We start from the raw sequence: 21,082 nt of genomic DNA on the forward strand, positions 1-21,082 counted from the left end.
AACCAGATGAAGGCGCTAAGCAAGTTACACCACCTCGTATGTCTGAGTTAGATGGCGACACTATGGACGTAATGTGTGAGGAGGAGGATGATAAAGTACATGCTGTTGGTGCAGTTTTGGAGGTGTCTGAGGCAAGCAACGCTGGGCAGGATGATTATGATGATTATGATGATATGGGTTCCTAAGAGACAAGATGACCAAGGGGACAGTTCAGAGGGGGAGTCAGAGAGGAGTAGGAGGAGACGAGTTCTTGAAAGAAGCAGGGGGAGCTCATAGTCAGAAACAGCTGGTGGCAGTGTCCAGTGCCATGTATTGCCATCTATGTACAGCCAGTCAACATGCCCTTCAACGTCAGCTGCTGATGCCACCATAGTGCCATCACCCCAGGGAGGCTCAGCGGTTCGGAAATTTTTTAATGTGTCTGCCTCAGATCGGAGCAATGCCATCTGTTCTCTCTGCCTCCAAAAATTGAGCCGTGGAAAGTCCAACACTCATGTAGGGACAAGTGTCTTACGAAGGCACATGGAGAAAAGGCGCAAACTGCAATGGGAAGAGCACCTGAGCAAAAGCAGCATACAAAAGAAAAGCCACCCTCCTTCTCTTCTTCCTCCTTCAGGTGCAGCATCTTCAGCTGCTTTCTCCCTTGCACCTTCACAGCCACCCTCCTCCACTCCACCTCTGACCTTGAGCGGTTCCTGCTGCTGTGCCCACAGCAGCCAGGTGTCTGTGAAAGATATCTGTGAGCGGAAGAAGCCAATTTCTGCCAGTCACCCCCTTGCCCGGTGTCTGACAGCTGGTGTGGTGGGACTGTTAGCTCGCCAGCTGTTACCATACAAGCTGGTGGACTCTGAGGCCTTCCGTAAATTTGTAGCCATTGGGACACCGCAGTGGAAGATACCAGGCCGCAATTATTTTTCTAAAAAGGCGATACCCAAACTGTACCGTGAAGTTGAGAGGCAAGTGGTGTCATCTCTGGCACACAGCGTTGGGTCAAGGGTCCACCTGACCATGGATGCCTGGTCTGCCAAGCACGGTATGGCAGGTACATAACTTACACAGCCCATTGGGTCAGCCTGGTGACCGATGGGAAGCAGGGAGTACGTGGCTGTGCAGCGGACCAACTTGTTGTGACACCTGCACGGCTTGCAGTCAGGCCTCCTGCCACCTCCTCTCCTCCTGCTACATCCTCTTCACTGTCGTCGTCCTCCTTCTCCTTGGCTGAGTGGAACTTCAACTCTACTGGTGCTGCAATCTCCTCTCCACCTACACAGCCCCATCTCCCCAGGGCCTATGCTGCATGCCAGGTACTATGGTGTCACGCCATATTAGACATGTCATGCCTCAAAGCGGAGAGTCACACTGGGGCAGCTCTCGTGGCTGCTCTTAACAAACAGGTGGATCAGTGGCTGACCCCGCACCAGCTGGAGATCAGCAACGTGGTGTGTGACAATGGCTGCAATCTCATTTACGTGTTGAATTTGGGAAAGCTGACACATGTACCCTGCATGGCACATGTGCTGAATCTAGTCATTCAAAGATTTGTGTCAAAGTACCCAGGCTTAGAGGACGTCCTGAAGCAGGCCAGGAAGTTGTGTGGGCATTTCAGGCAGTCTTACACGGCCATGGCACGCTTTGCAGACATTCAGCGGAGAAACAACTTGTCGGTGAGATCCTTGATATGTGATAGCCCGACTTGCTGGTATTCGACCCTGGTCATGTTCTCTCGCCTGCTAGAACAGGAGAAAGCCATCACCCAGTACCTGTACAATTACAGTTGAAGGACACAATCTGGGAAGATTGGGGATGTTCTGGCCCCCGAACTGGACACTGATGCGAAATGCATGCAGGCTCATGCGGCCGTTTGAGGAGGTGACCAACCGGGTGAGTCGCAGTGAAGGCACCATCAGCGACTTGATCCCATACGCTTACTTCCTGGAGCGTGCCGTGCGTAGAGTGGTGGATCAAGCTGTGGAGGAGCGGGAAGAGGAACAGTTATGGCAGAAACAGTTGTGGGAGCAATGTCCATCAGAATCAGATGTTTCCTCAACACCTGCGGCAGCAAAGAGGGGGAGGAGGAGGAAGAGTCGTGTGGGGAAGAGGAGTCAGACTCGGATGATGAGGAAGGTGTTTCTTTGGAGAAGGAGGAGGAGGAGGCGGCGGTGGCAGAAGAACAACTGCAGAAGGCATCACAGGGGGCTTGTACTGCTCAACGTTCCCGTGGTATTTTTCGTTGCTGGGGGGAGGAGGAGGACTTACCTGACATCACTGAGGAAGAGCAAGAGGAGATGTATAGTACGTCTGCATCCAACTTTGTGCAGATGTCGTCTTTCATGCTGTCCAGCCTGTTGAGGGACCCCGTATAAAAAAACTCAAAGGGGAATGAGCTGTACTGGGTGGCCACGCTACTAGACCCTCGGTGTAGGCACAAAGTGCCGGACATGTTACCAACTCACCAGAAGGCAGAAAGGATGCAGCACATGCAGAACAAGCTTGCAACTATGCTTTACAATGCGTTTAAGGGTGATGTCACAGCACAACGCAATAAAGGTACCACTGCCAGTAATCCTTCTCCCATGTCCACGCAGGCAAGGACAGGACGCCCTAGCGATCTCATGGTGATGTCGATCATGCGGACATTCTTTAGTCCAACGCCTCATCTTTTCGCTTCCGGATCCACCCTCCACCAACGCCGGGACCAGCAGGTAGCCGACTACCTGGCCTTAAGTGTGGATGTAGACACTGTGAGCAGCAATGAACCCTTGGTCTACTGGGTGCACAGGCTTGACCTGTGGCCAGAGCTGTCCCAATTTGCCATCCAACTTCTGTCTTGCCCTGCCTCAAGCATTCTGTCAGAAAGGACCTTCATCACAGCTGGAGGCATTGTCACTGAGAAGAGAATTTGCCTAAGTCACAAAAGTGTTCAGTACCTCACCTTTATCAAAATGAATGAGGCATGGATCCCGGAGGGCTACTGACCGCCCGAAGACTATGTCAGTCCCCACACACAGCATCTCTGCCTGCACGCTGTGTGACTGGCTGCCTGCCCCACGACTAAGTCACTAACCTAAGTTTCGCGGGAGGTTCGCGAACCGAAAATCGGAGGTTCGGGCCATCTCTACTCCGGAGGTTTAGGGGATCTCATTGAAAATATGTTGCGCCCATTATTGTACTAAATCAGTGGAAAACATGCGGGCAGGAGTTGTATCTTTACCAGTGTCTCAAGGATGATATGGTCTCCAGAATAACATGATCTAAGTAAAAAGTAGAAAAAGAGGAAACCTCTATAGAGTTTCATAAGAAAAGACTATGCGTCAATTGCCAGAAGGCACAGGCACTGAACAGCCGCCACCAGCTCCTTGGCAGGACTACTAGCTCTGAAAGGCATTGAGGTTCTGTGAAGGTCAAGAGTGAGAACCTGCAAAGTAAAATGGCAAGGGAATTTTTACATCGCAGTTAAATAGACATGAACATTTTTTAGTCTGTACCACAAAAATGTACCCATGTATGAAATCTGAAATTGTAATGGGGTGATGGGGATAACCATGCAGGGCTACCATAAGCCACTATAAGCTAGTATTGCCCAAAGTGGTACTTTAGATGCATGTGGATCTTAGTGCTAGAGATCTGTAGTTGAATATTGTACCTACATTTTCATGGTTGCATGCCACAGATGTTCAATGCTTCATAAGCTAATTTCAAGTATACAATAGTCCCCCTTTATTCTCAGTTGAAAACTGCTACAATGCTTCATATAACACTGGCTAGACTATTGTACATGCTCTTTAATTAGCTTTTTATTGTGTTACTGAGCCTTAGGGCAACTGTATGCATTTATTTTTGAACAACATACATTTTCTGAAGGTGTACAAACACATCACTCTGAATGTACATCAGAGGTGTAAAGGCATTCTGATCATTTGCTGTCTAGGGACTAAGCTCTGTAGGACACTATCCACATGTAACTTAAAAGCTCATATTCCAGTAATAGTAAGAGTGGCGTCACCAACAGGTCAGTTCTAGGCCATTGCCTTTGCTATTGTTATACAAGATGACATTTAATTCCTCAGAGCTTTATATATTTTTTGAAATTAACTACCAAAAATGGCAATCACATTATAGCATTTAGATGATCTATTATGCCATGTTTTTAACTGATCTTCATTATCATTGTGCTACAGTTTGAGTAAAAGCAGGGAAAACTTAAGACAGAAGCCCAGTCCAGCATAAAGCAAAATCACACTTGTAACAATGTTTAAAGCAAATGTCTCACAAACCTTGGCAATACAAACTGATTATTTGATGTAAATACACAAAAACGGAGCGTATATTCTGTAAAACTGCATGTTGAAGCATAAAGTGGTTATGTTAATATGCATTTCTGAAATCTAGTAATGATAGAGGTGAAGTGAAGTAACCCCAGCTTCAGAGCACTCCTATTAGTTATTGAACCCAGCCATCACACCAATGGCAAATAGAAAGACTTCTATTAGCCACTGGAGGGAACAAGGTTGACTTTTACAAGATAAACAGAAACAGGAATTGTACTTCAGACACCATATTTCTGGCCACTCTTGACATGGGATAGAAGAGGGGGGAGAGGGAGGAGGCTAAGGTGGTTGCATGTATTATGAGGGGGGGGGGGGGGAGGATGTTACCCACGGTTGTTGTGGGATGAGGGAGAGTGGAATGCATGAAGGGAGGGACCATCAACATTTTGCTGATGGGTCTCCATGACTTGTAGTTGTGCTTTAAAGTGGAACTAAACTCAGAACTTCTTCTCTGCTTAGCTACAGCATGATAAACTTTATACAAAAAAAAAAAAAGACAATTATTACAATTGATGGAAATCCTAAAAAAACGGAAACTTTAACTAGGAGTCATTTTCCTGAGGCACCAAATTTCTAAGCAACTTTATGTGGAATGAAGATCTATTTTAACTGACATAGCATTGTAATATAATATCACAAGAAACCTTTGAGATTTTTTTTTATTTTTTATTTCTATTGTTAAAGAAACACATTAGGATTTGGGATGATTGGTAACTTGTCATCACTAGTCTTCAGCATTATATAAATGCTTCGTTAATGTATCCACAAAAAATACACAGGATCATAATTACATCTGTTCAGCTATATGTTGCTAACATCATGATGCACCAGAAATTCAACAAATGCTGAAAATGTGAAAGTTACTGATATGGCCATTGCAATATTCCATTATTATTATACTATTAGGATCAGCATCCCATGCAGAACTGTCATTTCCATCGCCTCTTGTATACTGAAACAATTTAAAATGCAATAAATAATGCAGAAGCCAGCATGAAAAGTCACTGTACAGAGAACAGCGTTAGTGATATTTCTCACCACTGCCCTTCAGCAGTTTCCTACTACTCTCTGCCCACCACCATGACTATTTCCAATAACTAGTTTTCTACCTTAGATACTATTTCCCTGCAGACAATTTCAACAGATTCAAATGTTTTCATTAATGAAAGTTCATTGAATTGAAAAATAAACTAAAAAATAAACTAAAAAGGATAAAAGAAGGTACTGGCAGATTTATTTTTATTTATTGCTTTTTAATAATTAGGCTTAGTGCTGAAAAGTTTTTTGTTTTGTTTTTTAATCAATATATTAAAGATCCCAAAATAATTGTGTTTTTTTTCTAGAGCTCTACCTAGTGGATTGACTGTCAAGCTTTATAAATTGAAGAAATGGTCCATTTTGTGACAGTGCAGTAAAGATTAGGTAGTACCTAAAAAGCAAAAGAGCCTAGAGATTTGGGGTTTGCAATGTTAGGTTAAGAATGTACTAGTCAATTTGTACAAAATCAGGTAAACAATCAATAGCTTCCTGATACTGATTCCTTACCTGTACTACCAGTTTTTAACCTGAGATAATACACAAGATTTCAGCAAACCTGTCTCGTATTGATTACACCACTAGCTATTAACATCCAGATGTAGTACAAAGCTATGAGAATATTGCTCATGCACTGTTCTCACCCACATACCCCTCCGTCTCTTGCTAGCATTAAGGGCCTCTTCCTATTGCATGCAGAGTCGCATTACAGTAATTTTTATTAGAACTGAGTGCAATGCAATTCTATGGACTTGTTCCTATGTAGACCAAATGCCATACTGTGTGCTGTGCTGGTGGTGGTGCAGGAAAGCTGTGCCTGTGGCCAGGGCAGTCCATTAGAGAGAGTTCAGCACCTCCACCAGTGTAAATTATAGCTCTTTGTATTAAAACATAGCTCTTTATTTCAGTTTCAAATGAGTTAAAAGATAGCTGCTGTGGCTAGGGCAGATATGAGGCCAGAAGTGACAGGCATGTGCCAGGGTAATAATATATATATATATATATATATATATATATATATATATATATATATATATATATATATATTTTTATTTTTTTTTTTGGGGGGGGGGGGGGGGGGTACAGCCAATTGATGTAGAGCCAAATGAGATACTGGGTGCCATGGTGGTGCAGGAAAGCTCTGCCTGTGGCCAGGTGGGGCACGAGGCCTGGAGTAACTGGCATGCACCAGGGTAATAATAGTAACCACCGTATTACATGTCGGTGCTGTAACCCTCTGCAATCCACGCCTCATTCACTTTTATAAACTGCTGCTGTCTAGGCACCTTTCTCTTGTCTGTCACAATCCCTAGAGCTGCACTGAATGTTCGTTTGGATAGGACACTTAACGCGGGGCAAGCCAAAAGCTCCATGGTAAATTGTGACAGCTCTGGCCATAGGTCAAGCCTACACACCCAGAAGTCAAAACAAGTCTGCCTCTTTCTGCCTTTAGCCAAAAGTCAAATTTTTCAAGGAGTGATTATGGGAACAGAGTAGACTGAGGAGTGGATTGGACAACACACCGAAGTAAGTGGATCCAGCATGAACATAGCTCTGTGCTTGCCATGGGTAGCTTTGTCTCAGGTCAGATGTGCTTTAAAACAGACTTCCAAAAATGTAATATGTACCCATTCATTTTTTTATTAATAGCATAAATTGTATATAAATAACGCTAAAAGGACCTCCAAACTCACTTTATGAATGTTGTGCCCTTAGCAAGTCCATGATTACACCCAATGTAAAGCGGACCTGACCCTCTCTGTTCTTAAAGATTAGCAACAACAAATGAACCTTTAAAGAAAAACATTTCTTTGTTACAAATCCTGCAAAAAATCTGCAGTGTATCTACTTCCTGCTTTCATGGAAGCAGTCATATTGTTATTATCCTGTGTTTACCAATTAGCTGCTCTGCTGTAGCAGCCAGCTGACAACTTCGCGCGAGTTAGAGCACAAAGCGGTGATAACTTTGCTGGTGCAAAGGTTATCACGCCTAAAGTCTTTTAGGCGTGATAACTGAGTTATCACCGCTTTGTGAATCAGGCCCGAAGTGTGATAACTTGACTCTCATCACAGCAAGCAGCATAGGAGATTGAACTTCTTAGGCATCATCACAGTTTCAAGGAGTTTATTCAGTAAACAGATATACAGATGCTCATCCCTACACAGCGAAGCAATTGTTCTGTAGTAAGTCCTCTTTGCGTTACAGCTCTTGGTTCCATTGCATGGCAACCAGGTTTTCTCTTATGTTCCATCTATACTACATAGCCCGTAGGCCTATATACAACATAAAGTTAGATAATATGACAATATATTACAAATAAAAGTAAAGGGTGGGAGTCATCAGCCAGACTCAGAAGAAGCAGCAGTATTTAGAAGAACCTCTCTGGAGCCCGTCAGCTGCTTTAATACCAACCACCAAAGAGTTAAATGTGACATCATCTGAGCAGGAACTCATCGCCTGCTATTGGCTGATAACACCTCGTGATATAATGATAGGCACGGTCTTTACTGCGCATGTCCGACCTATCACCTAGTTCTAAGAACTGTCATCTTGTTCTAAAGAGGCAATTTGTTTAATGTTCTTATGAGAATATTTTCATAACACTGGCTCATATTTATGTTGTTCGTCGCCAGTTAATCTGGCCTCAACACTGGATAATCTCTTTAACCTTGGCTGGTTTTGTGTAAGACACAAAACCATGTTCCAGTGTTTCTAGAAATGCTGCTTAAAAGGAGACTCTGCAAATCAAGTATTTTAACTAAACTCAGTTAAAGTAACTGAGGCCTACGAATTCAATCATATAATACTTAAATTCTTACAGCAGTGTGAAGTACATTTGCATTCAGTTTCCTCTGGACACTGCGGCCTCCAGCAAGGAAACAGGTAATTAGATAACAACCCACTCTTTTGTCCTGAATCTGCTCAAAAGGTGTTGCATTGCTTTGAACTTTGTATGCATGTAAACAGCTACCTGTTGTTCTCAATATACAATCGGACTGACTGAGTCTGCAAAGTTTAAAAGTGGGACAGGAAACCCTTGAAATTTGCATGTTACAGCAAGCCCAGATGTGACAGGGGGCTCTGCAGACTGTGATGTCACAATCTGGAGGAAATTGCATTAGTTTTGGGACTGAACATTAAGTGCCCAGGGCTACCAATATGCCTATAAGGGCCAGCATAGAACACTCAAACCTCATAGTTCCCTGAAGATAGCAAAGACGCTAGAACTGCCCTGGTCCAACCAGAAACTGCATGCTCCTTGCAAACAACTCTCTGATCTGCATGCTTATTCCCGTTTTATTTTGTTTATGAGCAAACTGTCTTGTTGTGTGTCTTTGTAATTTTTTTGTAAAGATTCTTTATTTATAGAACATTTTTTGTCAATATACATATACAGATAAAGAAAAACATCTATATATTTTGATATGATACATATCCACACATTAATTTATTATTCTTAATTTCCTTACGATAAAGTAAGTTGTCATTTAAATTAAAATTTAAAAGAATAAGACACACAAGTACATATATTATACATTATTCCTACATACTCAAGAATAGGCTCATTACTGTATTAAACAATATTAGCATATTTTATTGTATTTCTCAGAAAATCTTTATTAATTTGTTTAAGACCCCTCAGTTAGCCTATTTGGCCAGCCTTATTCATCCACGCCATTTAATATTTATTCTTATGTGGCTTAATAAGCCTCAAGAAAGAAAAAAAAAAAAAGAAATAGAAAAACAAGAAAGTAAACAAAGAAATGTGGACAATAGGATGGCTTGGTTTGGTTCAACCCAGTGTGGTTAGATACTCATTTTTACGTCTCGGGGGAGATTTAATTTTTCCTTCGGCTACTCTCCTGTATCTATGAGTTGTCTATAACTATCCGTCTTGCCAAATTCATGCCACGGTCTCCAGACCCTATGAAACTGGTCACCTCTTTCATACCTATACTGAGCAAGATCCTCTAGCTGTTCAATCACATTAATTTCCTTAATCCATTCTATCATTGTCGATATTTGAGGTGATTTCCAGTGATGGGTGATCATGATCCTGGCAGGGTTTATCAAATGTCGAGATAATGACTTTTTATATTTACCAATATTTCCAGTCGTGTTATGTAACAAATAATATGATGGTTCTGGGGAAGGTTCTTTCTCTGTAAGTAGGGCAATTTTAGATTTTACAGAATTCCAGAAAGGGATTATATCTGGACACTTCCAGAATATATGTAGAGTCTTTGTCTTTGTAATTTTTACTTTGTTTTTGTAAATATTTTGTATATTTATCTTTCTGCACTGTTTATTCTGGAATATTAAATATTTATTTAATAAGCTTGACTTCTGATGTACTAGCAAAAACTCTTGGAGAGACTACAGTGTAAAATTTGCATTACAAGATCAGTGCCTGATTGTGCCTTGCTACTGTGTGATTGTATTGTGTGTGTGGCGTTCTCGTATTTTGGCCTAAGCGCACGGCTGACCCAAATACGAAAACGCTGGACTGAGTGCAGGTCACTCAACAGCGGAGTGGGAATTGTTGAAGTGTCTAGCAGCAGCTAGTGGTGGCAGTGAGAAGTGTTTTTGAGGGGTGACAGCCTTGTGTTAGCTTGAATAAGGCTGCTTCCCCTCACGATCTGGTCAAACCCCTAGTCGGGAACCGTCTCTGCAGGCTTGACGTGGGGTCGGTTCCTGACAGTTATTGTTAGGTATTAGGCAGGGAAAGTGTTAAAGTGCACTTCGCTGAAATAAGATGGAAGACTGTTTCAAAATAATACAGCAACCTGAATACACAAGCAGCAAGATTAACATTGGTCAAGGTCCTACGCAGAAGGGAATAGCTAATTTACAGCCATTTCCCCTTTACTTTAAATCTGTCCAGGATGGCTTGGTGCCTCCTTTCTGATTGTTTTAGTCAACGATATATATTTACAGCAGGGTAAAAAATATTGGGATTTCTTCCTGTTGTATGTATAGTGCTGACATTAAAGGGAGTTGTTTTCTCCCCATAATTGGCATGCAGATGAATAAGTACCCACTTTATGGGCGGGGCTTGTTATTCTTGGTCATGTTGCTTCTTTCACAGGACTGTATGATGACTCTTGTTAAACAGAGCATGAATGAGATGTTGCATTGTATTTAAAACTTTTATGATTACCAGTCAATAGACTTTACTAAAATAAATTTATATAGGGTAATTTTGTAATGAAGCAATAAAGGCAAAGTAGGTATAATTGTAAGAGAACCCATTCAAGTTACAAAAAATAATGAGCATAGTAAAAATGTATGGATAGTTTCTTGTATAGAATCTTGCCTTGTAAGATACACATTTCTGCAGACCGGAATGGCCACATCTTTAATCATCCAAGGACAGAAGATTCAAAGTAACATTCTAAACTTTGATGTGGAAATAGATACAATATCTTAGAACACTTATTCTATGGCTCCATCTACAAGACATCTATTCTTACATGCGTTTTATATATAGCTGTGTCTAACTGTGAGTTGCTATAATGAGCTCTGGCGAAAATACCGTATTATATGTGCTCTGAAAAAAAAGGACACCATACAATAACGAACATGTTCTATTATTTGATATGTGTGAGTATTGGGTAGTTTTAACTTCAAATACAATGAAAGAAAATCTCTTTAACTACATACATTCAAAGGATTTAAACATACTTTGTTGCAGATTCTTGCCTGTCTGTTTCTGTTTGAGACGCAATATTTTTAGTTTGTTTCTAACAGGAAGTGCTAGGTAGAGCTGTCTGCCTATGCCTCCAACTATAATTACCCAATCACCTCCAGAAGTGCAAAAAGACAAAATTGCCCCCAATATTTCCATAGATGTATTTACTTAAAGAAGACGTTTACTGAAATTATTTACAAGAAATTATTGATATTTGCTTTGTAATTCATTCGTGTTTTTGATCCACAAAGAGCCGGAACATCATAATTTTTACTGCTGGCAGACAAGAAACAAACAAACACTAGACAGCACCAACTGCCATTATCTATAACCACACTCACTAACGATGCAATAGGCTAAATGGTTGTTGTTTTTTTAATAGAGTATACATATGCACAGAGGGAGACACTGGTTGCTTGGCAGTTGAAAGTGGCCGTTATTTCACACAATGCAACAAGGTTCACACGAAGCATGGGTTTTCGGTGCTGAGAGCCAAGCACCTGAGCTGGGTGGCGCTATAGCAGTAATGCTATAGTGTGCACCCTGCGCAAGAGTACTTTTTGGCAATTGCTGGATCCCCAATTACTTCTTCCTCTCAGTTGCCACGACTCGGAGGGGGAAAAGTATTTAATGCCAAGGAAAGTTAAGTGGCAGCAGGGTGGCGGCATATATATATACATGTAGGCAGGTTCACAGTAAGGAAACTGTCATGACCATGACCATGGTTATGACATAAGAGTTACAGTTAGATACAAAGTGTATTGGCTAAAGGCTCTGCCTCTCTGCTTTAAAAATTCTCCATTTTCCGGACTGTACAAAGCCGAAGAAATGGAAAGAAAAACGTATACAATGTTTTGAAATGGAACTGTTCACACATTTATTTTCCGTTAATGGAATGGAAAGTCCTGACCTGCAGCATTTTTCCAGACCTGAAGCTAAACATACTGGATACCAAATGCTAACAAACACAGTGGCAGTCACTAGGAACGGAAAGTAGCTGTTCACACCAAACATTTTATTTATTTAATTACAATTCGTTTTTACAGGAAGTACTTTGCAGCACACACTATTGCAAGAGGAGAATCAGCTGACTTCTGTCCTGCTCTGTCAGCTTCATTCCTGTGCATTAAAACTGATGGAAAACTAATACAAAATGGATGAAATCTACGGAATAAGACAGGACAGGACTGCAAGGGAACTGTGCACATTTTCATCCGGTTTATGTGTAAACCCAGCCTTACACTGCAAGGTGAACTATTGGCTGTGTCCCTAGTGGCTGCAGCTCTCAAGCGCTTTGAGTCAGATGGGAGCAAAGTGCTAAACCATTATTAGCATTATTATTATTATTGCTGTTATTGTTACACAAGCAGGCAAATAAGAAATGCAGGCAGTTGAAAGTGCGTCTTGCCATGTTTGCTATTCAAGATTAATTTAAAAAAAGTAAAATGCAGATTAAAGTAGAGAGATAATCCTAACATTTAACTAATTATTTGCTTTTGTGGCTTTTATGCATATTGTCTGTTTTGTAGCTTTTAATAAAATTTTTCCTAAAGAGGTACATAATATGCACAGCTTACTTTTGGAGTTGAATGATGAATAATTGAAGCCATTGGTTGCGTGCATGGGCCAGAATTTGCCAGGGATATTTTAGTAAACACTAAACAGCAGAATAATTTAATGAGTAAGGATGGCGGGAATGGTCAGCCTCTTCTGCAATGCTGGAATATTTGTATTTCTGTATTTGAAAGGTGTATAAATATTTCAATGCGCCTACCAAGGTGAATGTGCTGCTCATGTTACAACAAATGTTTTTATAGATTTCTAACAAGTGCAGGTGAACTGCAGGATAAATATAAACAGCTCTGTGGATCATTCATGATAAGCAAAAAATACTTCAAAGTACAATATAAGAACGTTAGGAGACTGACAGATGCCAAACAAAAAAGCATAGCAGTCGCTCTGAATCTTTTTTATAGCTTCTAAGATGTCCAACAATACAAAGGGGCTGTCTGCCTAGGTGGTGTCTGGTGCCCGAAAGTTCACCTCTACTTTGATTGTGATCTTCTAAAGCACAAGTGTCAAACAAAAGGACCGCAGGCACAATGCACCCTTTAATGTGGCCCTTAAAGCGGAACTGTAAAGTTTTTTTTACACACATAGTTTCACTTACCTGGGGCTTCCCCCCCTGTCCTGCACCGGTCCTGGCCGAGCTGCCGTTCTCCCGCCGTCAGCTCTGTTCCGTGCCGTAGACTTCTAAGTGGAGGTGTCATGATCGCTGCTGCAGCAGGTATTGCTGGAAGTAGTAGTGCTGCAGCTCAGGCAGTTCTGATCTCTTTCCATGCAAGCTGCATAGCTTTGTCTGCCTTTCCCTGCTGTCAGCTTGTGACTGATTATCATTCACCTGTGTGGGAATCTGCATGTCTGCTCCCATTGGATGACCTCAGTATAAAGATCTGCTTCCTGCAGGACTCCTCGGGTTATCATAGCTTCAGTTTAAGCTTGTCTTGCTGTTGCTTCAGCCCCAGAGCGTGTTTCTTGTTCTAAAGATACTTTGCTGGTCTTGCATCATATATTGGTTCATCGCCAATATATATGCATACCAGCACGTTTATTATTTTCCTTGTATTCGTGTTACGTTGATACATCAGTGTCGCTGATGTATACGTACACGAACTGTTTATATCCTGTGTTCAGTTAGTCAGCTTTCCAGCACGTTTTGGTAGGTTGCGCGTATCGTGATCACCCGTGCTGAGTTAGGTATCCTGCTCCTGGTTCTGTTTGTGGATTGCGTTCATCTCTGCGAAGAGATAACGAATCCTTCTGAATCCTGTTCTGTTACCGTTTGTGGATTGCGTTCATCTCTGCGAAGAGATAGCGAATCCTTCTGAGTCCTGTTCCCTGTATTGCTCCAGTCCTAGTCAGTGTTCCTGCTTATGTCATATATCGGTTCATTGCCGATATATACATATGTTAGTCAGACGTTACAAATAGTTTCATTGATAGCTGTAATTGTAATACGCTAGGAAAACATACTTATTGTATATTTGTCTGTGTTACGTGACCTCATACTCGAAATATAGAGAAACATGTAGGGAGGACTGTAATGAAAATAATGTGAGAGTAGAATGAGGTGGGTAAGATTTGTCACTTTCTACATACCACATCACTTCAGGATAATGAATTGCCAAATATAGTCTAAAGGACTGTCTACTCAATTATCACCCTCAGCAGCAGTGAAAGGGATCCTTGGCACATGAGGTGTGGAGGACTGCTTTACTGTGGTTAGCACCACTGCAGTATTGAAATAGTTATAGCCTTGTTCCCCCCTTCCCTCCTTCAGCAGAGAGAGAGAGAGAGAGAGAGAGAGAGAGAGAGAGAGAGAGAGAGAGAGAGAGAGAGAGAGAGAGAGAGAGAGATGTACTGGACTTTATATTGTAGCTAGAGGGTGACTAGAGTATCACTATTGCTGTTCGTGGTTTCTGGGATACAGATACAGAACAGGGCAGGACAGTCTCTAAGAGTGTAATGCTGTATCATGGAAGCATAGTCAGATTATAACTATAGCTAAGCAATATAGCTACATTAGATACATCACATTCTCACAATACCTTTTCCAGCCAGCTTATGCTGGGAATACACGTTACGTTTTTCGCGTTCAATTCTCCACGCGATCTATCATCAAAGGCATCTATCGGAACGGTTCTCTGCAAAAACGTAACGTGCATTCCCAGCATTAGGGTCATATTTTTATGTATTTTAAGATAAGATAAATGTCAAAGATGTCTTTAGGTCACGAAATGTAATAATCAATAAATGCTTAGAAATGACTGCCTGGAAGACAGATGTAAATTGCATGGAGATAGTTATGGTGTTGTATATGAAACATAATAACAAATTGCACATGTTTTATAAAGATACTATTTTATTTTTATGTGTGTATATAGAAGTAAGAGTAAGCAAGTTATAGTGAATACAATTGTCACAAAGACTATAGGGGTGTGTCTAATGTGGGTAATAACTTGTAACGATCGGTGGGCACAGAGAGTATCCGATTACTGGTGATCTGCAGTATCACCGGAAATACAAATATATACCAGATTATAAGTGATCTGCAGTCTCACCGATAATCCGATATACAGACTAACCTCTGTTCACCTGAGTAGAGTGTAGTGTTTGGTGTAACAGTAACACTTTGAGGACTAGGCCTCAGTGCAGCAAGGAGTACTGCACAGATTCCTTCCGCAGACCTGAGCTCTCCAAGGCGGGAGAAGTCAGACTGACAGTGGGAAGGATGTCTGAAAGTGACCCTCAGGAGGAAGGGTCGCTAACAGAGCGAGGAACCGCCTCTAACGGTAAGGTCGGTTCTCGAGGTCGAACAAGCCAGGTCGTAAACACACGGAGAGATAAAGTACAAGATCAGGGGACAAAGGCGGAGTCTAAGTACAGGCAGGGTTCGGCAACAGGGTATCAGAAATATCGAGGTACAGAATCAGGAGGCTAAGGCGGAGTCTAGAAACGAGCCGGGGGTCGACAACAGAGTATCACAAATATCGAGGTACAAGATCAGAGTTCAGGAGAGTAGTCAAAGCAGGCAAAAGTCATAACAGATAATCACAATCAAACTAGTACTTTAGCTATCAACAGAATCTAGCTAAGTGTAGGATTACAGCTCCAGCTGGTCCCGGCACACTTGCGGATCTGACTACGGATCTGGGTGCTCCCACATGTGTGATCGCACGCCAGACAAAGAGCAAGTGAACAACCAGCAGTATATATACTCTAGGACCTTTCCAGGACCTCCCTAATTGCTGGTCCAATGAGAGCAGTGGAATTTGTCAGCTGACCCAGCTGGTCAGCCGACTCCCTTCTAACTGCTATTTAAACTCTGCCTCTGTGCTCGCGCGCGTGTAAGTCTGAATCTTGGTGGACTATCAGTCCGGGCCACACCAGTACTGTCATGCAATGTATCTAGAGCGGGGGCCGCCTCTGATGCGGATTCCGCCGTTACCAATGCGGACTCCGCCGTTACCAATGCGGATTCCGCCGCACTGCCTATGCGGCATGCGGCGTTTTTTCCGCGTTGTGACGCCATGCTGGACGCGGAAGCAGCCGCCTCACCTCGAGAGACGGCGTTTTTTCCGCGTTTCCTTACATAACTACAGTTTGTGTGAGGTGTAAAGGTAATGTAAATAAAATAATGCAGAAGAGATTGCAAAATACTTAAGTATACAGGGCATGGACTAGAAGATTCAGATCTCTGATACTTTTGTCCATAGGGTATGTGACACAGTTTTATTTAGTGTTTCTGTGCTACTTCACCAATCCACTAACTCTAACTAAAGGTAGCCATACACTGGTCGATTTGCCATCAGATTCGACCAACAGATAGATCCCTCTCTGATCGAATCTGATCAGAGAGGGATCGTATGGCTGCCTTTACTGCAAACAGATTGGGAATCGATTTCAGCATGAAACCGATCACAATCTGTGGAGCTGCTGCTGTCGCCGCCGCCTGCCCGCCAGCTATACATTACCTGATCTGGCCGGCGTGACTCCCCCGGTCTCAGCTGTCTTCTTCTCCGCGCTGGTCTTCGGTCCAGCTGGCTTGCTTCACTGAACTTCCTGTGCAGGGGAAGTTTAAACGGTAGAGGGAGCTCTACTGTTTAAACTTCCTGCCGAGACAGGAAGTTCAGTGAAGCTGCAGCCCTGGAGCCCGGAGTGGAGAAGAAGACAGCGGAAACCGGGGGAGTCGCACCGGCCGGAACAGGTAATGTATCTCCGCTGTATTGTGTCGGTCATCGGGCATTTGAACACCACTATCGACGCACTCCTGACTCGCTGGCGATCAAGAAAAATCTTCCGCACGGACGGATCGATGGGAATCGATGGGAACGATTGATTTCGGACGGAAATCGATCGTTCTGTCAGCGTTTGTGCGACGATTTCACAGCTAATTCGATCACAGTGATCGAATCTGCTGTATATCGGCAGGAAAATCGTTAGGTGTATGGGCCCCTTTAATACATCTGTTGATAAATCTTCTTGATGCCTATCCCACCTCCACCCCCAACATGAACCCATCCCTGATGCCTAGCCCTTAGCTCCCTCCCAACAATAACCACATCCTGACCCTTAACCTTCTATCTAACAAATAAAGCTAACCACTCTCAATCTTGTCCCCTATAACCAGTCAGCCTAAAATATTTCAGAACACTAACTACTGATCCTTACTGATACCTTTCGTTGTAATCCCTCAGGTGCTGAAACCACTATTCTTGAAATTATGAAATGATTTATATTGTATTCGGGGGGCCAGTACATACATTTTTGTCTAGGTTCACTGTCCCAAATGTTTTAATGTATTGCACCATGCTGACACACTGATAACAATAACAACAATCATTTAGCGGCACCATACACTAAATTATTCTCTTAACATAGTATTGAATGCCCTGGCACTGAATACTTTGGAAACGTTTACCCTTGCAATTTCTACTTTCTTTAGAATTAAAGGATACCTTAGTGATGTTCCAAATGTAAAAACGGGGGGAGCAGGCATGTATTCTCCGTCTCCCTCTATTATGTTCTAATGTCCCCCGGAAGCTACTTCCAATTCGGGATGGTCGGTGAGCAGTGCATAGGCGCTGTTTTCTTCCCTGATGACGCAAGACTGCGAAACCGGTCGGGAAGGTAACAGGCAGCACCATTGTCTATTGATCTACGATTGACCATTACATGCGCGCTAATCTTCTGGGGTTCCCAGTTTATGGGCCCTGTATGTGAGTTATTGTTTTTATATCTACTGCCTTTTAAAGAAATTTTATCTAAATAAACGGGTTACGCTTAGATATTGCCGTTTTTGTTTTCCTATATAAATTCCTGAAACTTTACCTCCATACGGATGTCCACTGGATCTTCACGACGTCTGATGTTCCCTGGACGTTATCTGTGACCTGAGCCATTTTACAACCTTATAATGTGGGTTGTTGGCAGCTGGTAAGCCTTCTCTTGTTTTGATGTTTGGCGGATACCTACCTCTGAGCATTTGATATACTGTGATGAAGAATTTATCATTCTCTACATACAATGACTTTGTAAACCTGCGCTGACCTCTGATGGATGAGTGCATAGGCATAGGCGCCGCCCGGTGATGCACATCCTTGATTGTGCGCCTGCGGATGGGAGCACTCTGCGCATCCACACTACATCACAACTACATAGTGTGCATGCGCAGAGTGCGCACAATCAAGGACGCGCTTCGCCGGGCCATTAAACTGCATTCAGTAAAATCCCTCTTTGACAAAACAAATTTAACTGCACTAGAACTTATGGAGAAAAACTGTGTGAGTAAGTATACTTCTTAGAATCTCTGATTGGATATGAGCTAGCAGAACATTTACAGTATAACAACATGGTTTAAATCCACCTGTGAACAGAAGAAAGTGGCAGCAATTTGGACTGATTTCAGGGTCAGGTGGACCAATTTATGCATCTTGAAATCCATATGTTATGAACTACAGAATCAGTTAGAGCGCACAATCTTTTGACACAATACAACCTTTACAGCCATAAATTACATTACATTCATCTCTTGCTGTTTTCAAAGATGAACTTGAAAATCCTCAGCAAAGAAAAATGTCTTGTAATTTCTTAACAGTTTGTCAAAGCAACACATTTGTTTACATCTCTGTGATGAGATATGAAGATGTTATAACGCCCACTCAATAACTCCTACTCATACTTCCTGATATCTCGCCACCACACATATCTTTTGTAAGTGGCAGCAATAATTGCTGTTTTACTATAAAACCAACATGCAACAGTAAACCTAATTCTAATATATGATTATATATACTGTATATATATATATATATATATATATATATATATATATATATATATATATGTTACATAGTGTAAGTAATAATTAATATGACCATAGTTTTGATATGCCTTGAGCGCAGCATTCTACATGGCCAGCTAAACATTGAAAATAGTGTTCTTATTAATCAAAGTTTAACCTTCATGGCCCTCTGAGGGATTGTGAACATGAGTATTTCAATCTAATCTCTATGCAGCAATGAAAAACTACCTATAAAGAGAATATATATGCTTTACTCCTATGAGGGCTCCATATTGCCTCTGCTGCTCTTCTTCTTTCCCCGCAGGCAGGACTGAATTTATACTTTTTACCTTTTAATGCCAACTCTGCCACCCTTCCATGTATATCACACCCATTCCATGTGCAGCAATCTACCCTTGTGTTGGCTGTGGCACACAATTGTGAGCATAATTATTCATGTTATCTTAATCCCTGTGTCAGAAACTTGCTACACAATATTGGCTTGTGATTGCCTCTACATTTCCCTCTCCCCTTTTTTCCTTCTTCCAAGTATATGCTGGAATGAGTGTTGATTTGGGCACCAATGTTCAGCTATTACAGACAGGTGACACTCTGTATTTACCCCTCCGCTGTGTTTAATTTTGGCTATATGAAGCCAATGCCAGTGCTCAGTCACCAGGGGATATAGCACTGGAGATTTAGCTGGCATAGGCTAAACATTGGTTAGGTTTAGATGTCAGTGTGGGAGGGTTAGTGTTAAGAGATAGGATGGAGAAACTACTATAATGCTGTTTGTGCAGCTGTTATTGGACACAGTAGGGATCTCCTTCTCCACAGATGTATTTAGCTTCGTACTCTTTTAAATTAAAATGGTTAAAGTGTGCTGATATTTTTATTTTTTTATATAGCAAATACTTTCTTTCAACATAGAAATAACTCCTGATGCTTTGTGTTCCCTAGCTGCGATTACAGAATATATTTTTTCTATTAAATTAAAACAACCGATTCTTAGTGGAGGTTAAACAGCAGTTTGTATTCATCTGAAAGAGTAAGCAATACAACCTACAACAACCATCCCCTTTAGCTTCTAATTATGCAGTTCAGCATCTGCACTGGATGTTCTTAATCAGAGATTTCATGTTCCTAAACCATCTCCTTCATGGTATATTGTGTACGTTTGCCATCTATTGTTGAAGTGACTGAAGCAGATGGAAATTACAGAGAAGATAAAACAAACCCATCAGTCGGAATGGCTTATTGCAGCAGGTAGAAAGTGTGCACCCCCCACCTTACCTGGAAAGTTAACTTTCAGCAGAAAATCCTTGTAGAGCCTTTTGCCATCTACTGTCTTCATGGCATCGCATAGCTTGGTGGTATTTGTGCACAGAGTCTTCTGCATTTGATTCAGGGCATGGGCCATTGCATATACAGCATTCACTACAAACATTATTTTGGACTCTTGCTCATAATTAGAGCTGTTGATATTGAGGTGTTTATCACATGATCTGTTGGTCTTATTGTGCAGGCTACACTGAAACTTTTGCTGCCAAAAATCCTTAAACCAGGGATTCCGATGATTATTGCTGGGATTAAGGCTTTTGAAATACTTATCAAATTCTTTGACCTTATGGGAAGCAAGCTCCAAAGTGATTGCCCCATAAGCAATATGTTCATTGCTTTTAACAATGCTTTCTTGGGCACCCCACCCATCGCTGGCAATCCAAGTAAAGGAAGCATTGAATCGATTTGCAGCTGCCAAAAGTTCTCTTGTATCATCACTCCGCATGAAAAGAACCACAACCTTTGCATTTGGTTTTTGTAGCAATTCCTTTATAGCACTGTCGTAAGATTTTTTTATATTTGATCTTCCCACTTTTTCTGAAGTGGCAATGCAAATATTTCTCAGTCGTGCTTCTTGTTCAAAGGCTTCAATCCCTGTCTCTCCATAGTCTCCTTCAGAAGCAACGGTAGACACATACGTCCAATTAAAGAAACGTAAGATCTCAGCCATTGCCTTGGCTTGATAGAAGTCTGGGGGCACTGTCCTTGCAAAGTAGTCATAACGAGACTTGTCACTAAGTTTGGCACTAGTGGACGCATAGCTTATCTGAGGAATATGGAAGAGTCTCAGCAAATTAGCAACCTGTGGATACAAAAATTAACACATCTTTAAGATACATTTG

General features: G+C 41.9%; 1 protein-coding gene across 3 annotated transcripts in view; it reads right to left on the bottom strand.

Moving 5' to 3' along the window:
- GRM3 (glutamate metabotropic receptor 3) overlaps window positions 1-21,082 on the bottom strand; it is a 315,278-nt gene that overhangs the window by 83,922 nt on the left and 210,274 nt on the right. For all 3 annotated transcript variants that reach the window (XM_068276167.1, XM_068276168.1, XM_068276169.1), the window contains exon 3: window positions 20,193-21,042. In XM_068276167.1, coding sequence (XP_068132268.1) covers window positions 20,193-21,042 — 850 coding nt within the window. The remainder of the gene's footprint in view (window positions 1-20,192; window positions 21,043-21,082) is intronic.

Source organism: Hyperolius riggenbachi, chromosome 3, assembly GCF_040937935.1.
Source record: "Hyperolius riggenbachi isolate aHypRig1 chromosome 3, aHypRig1.pri, whole genome shotgun sequence".
NCBI lineage: Eukaryota > Metazoa > Chordata > Amphibia > Anura > Hyperoliidae > Hyperolius > Hyperolius riggenbachi.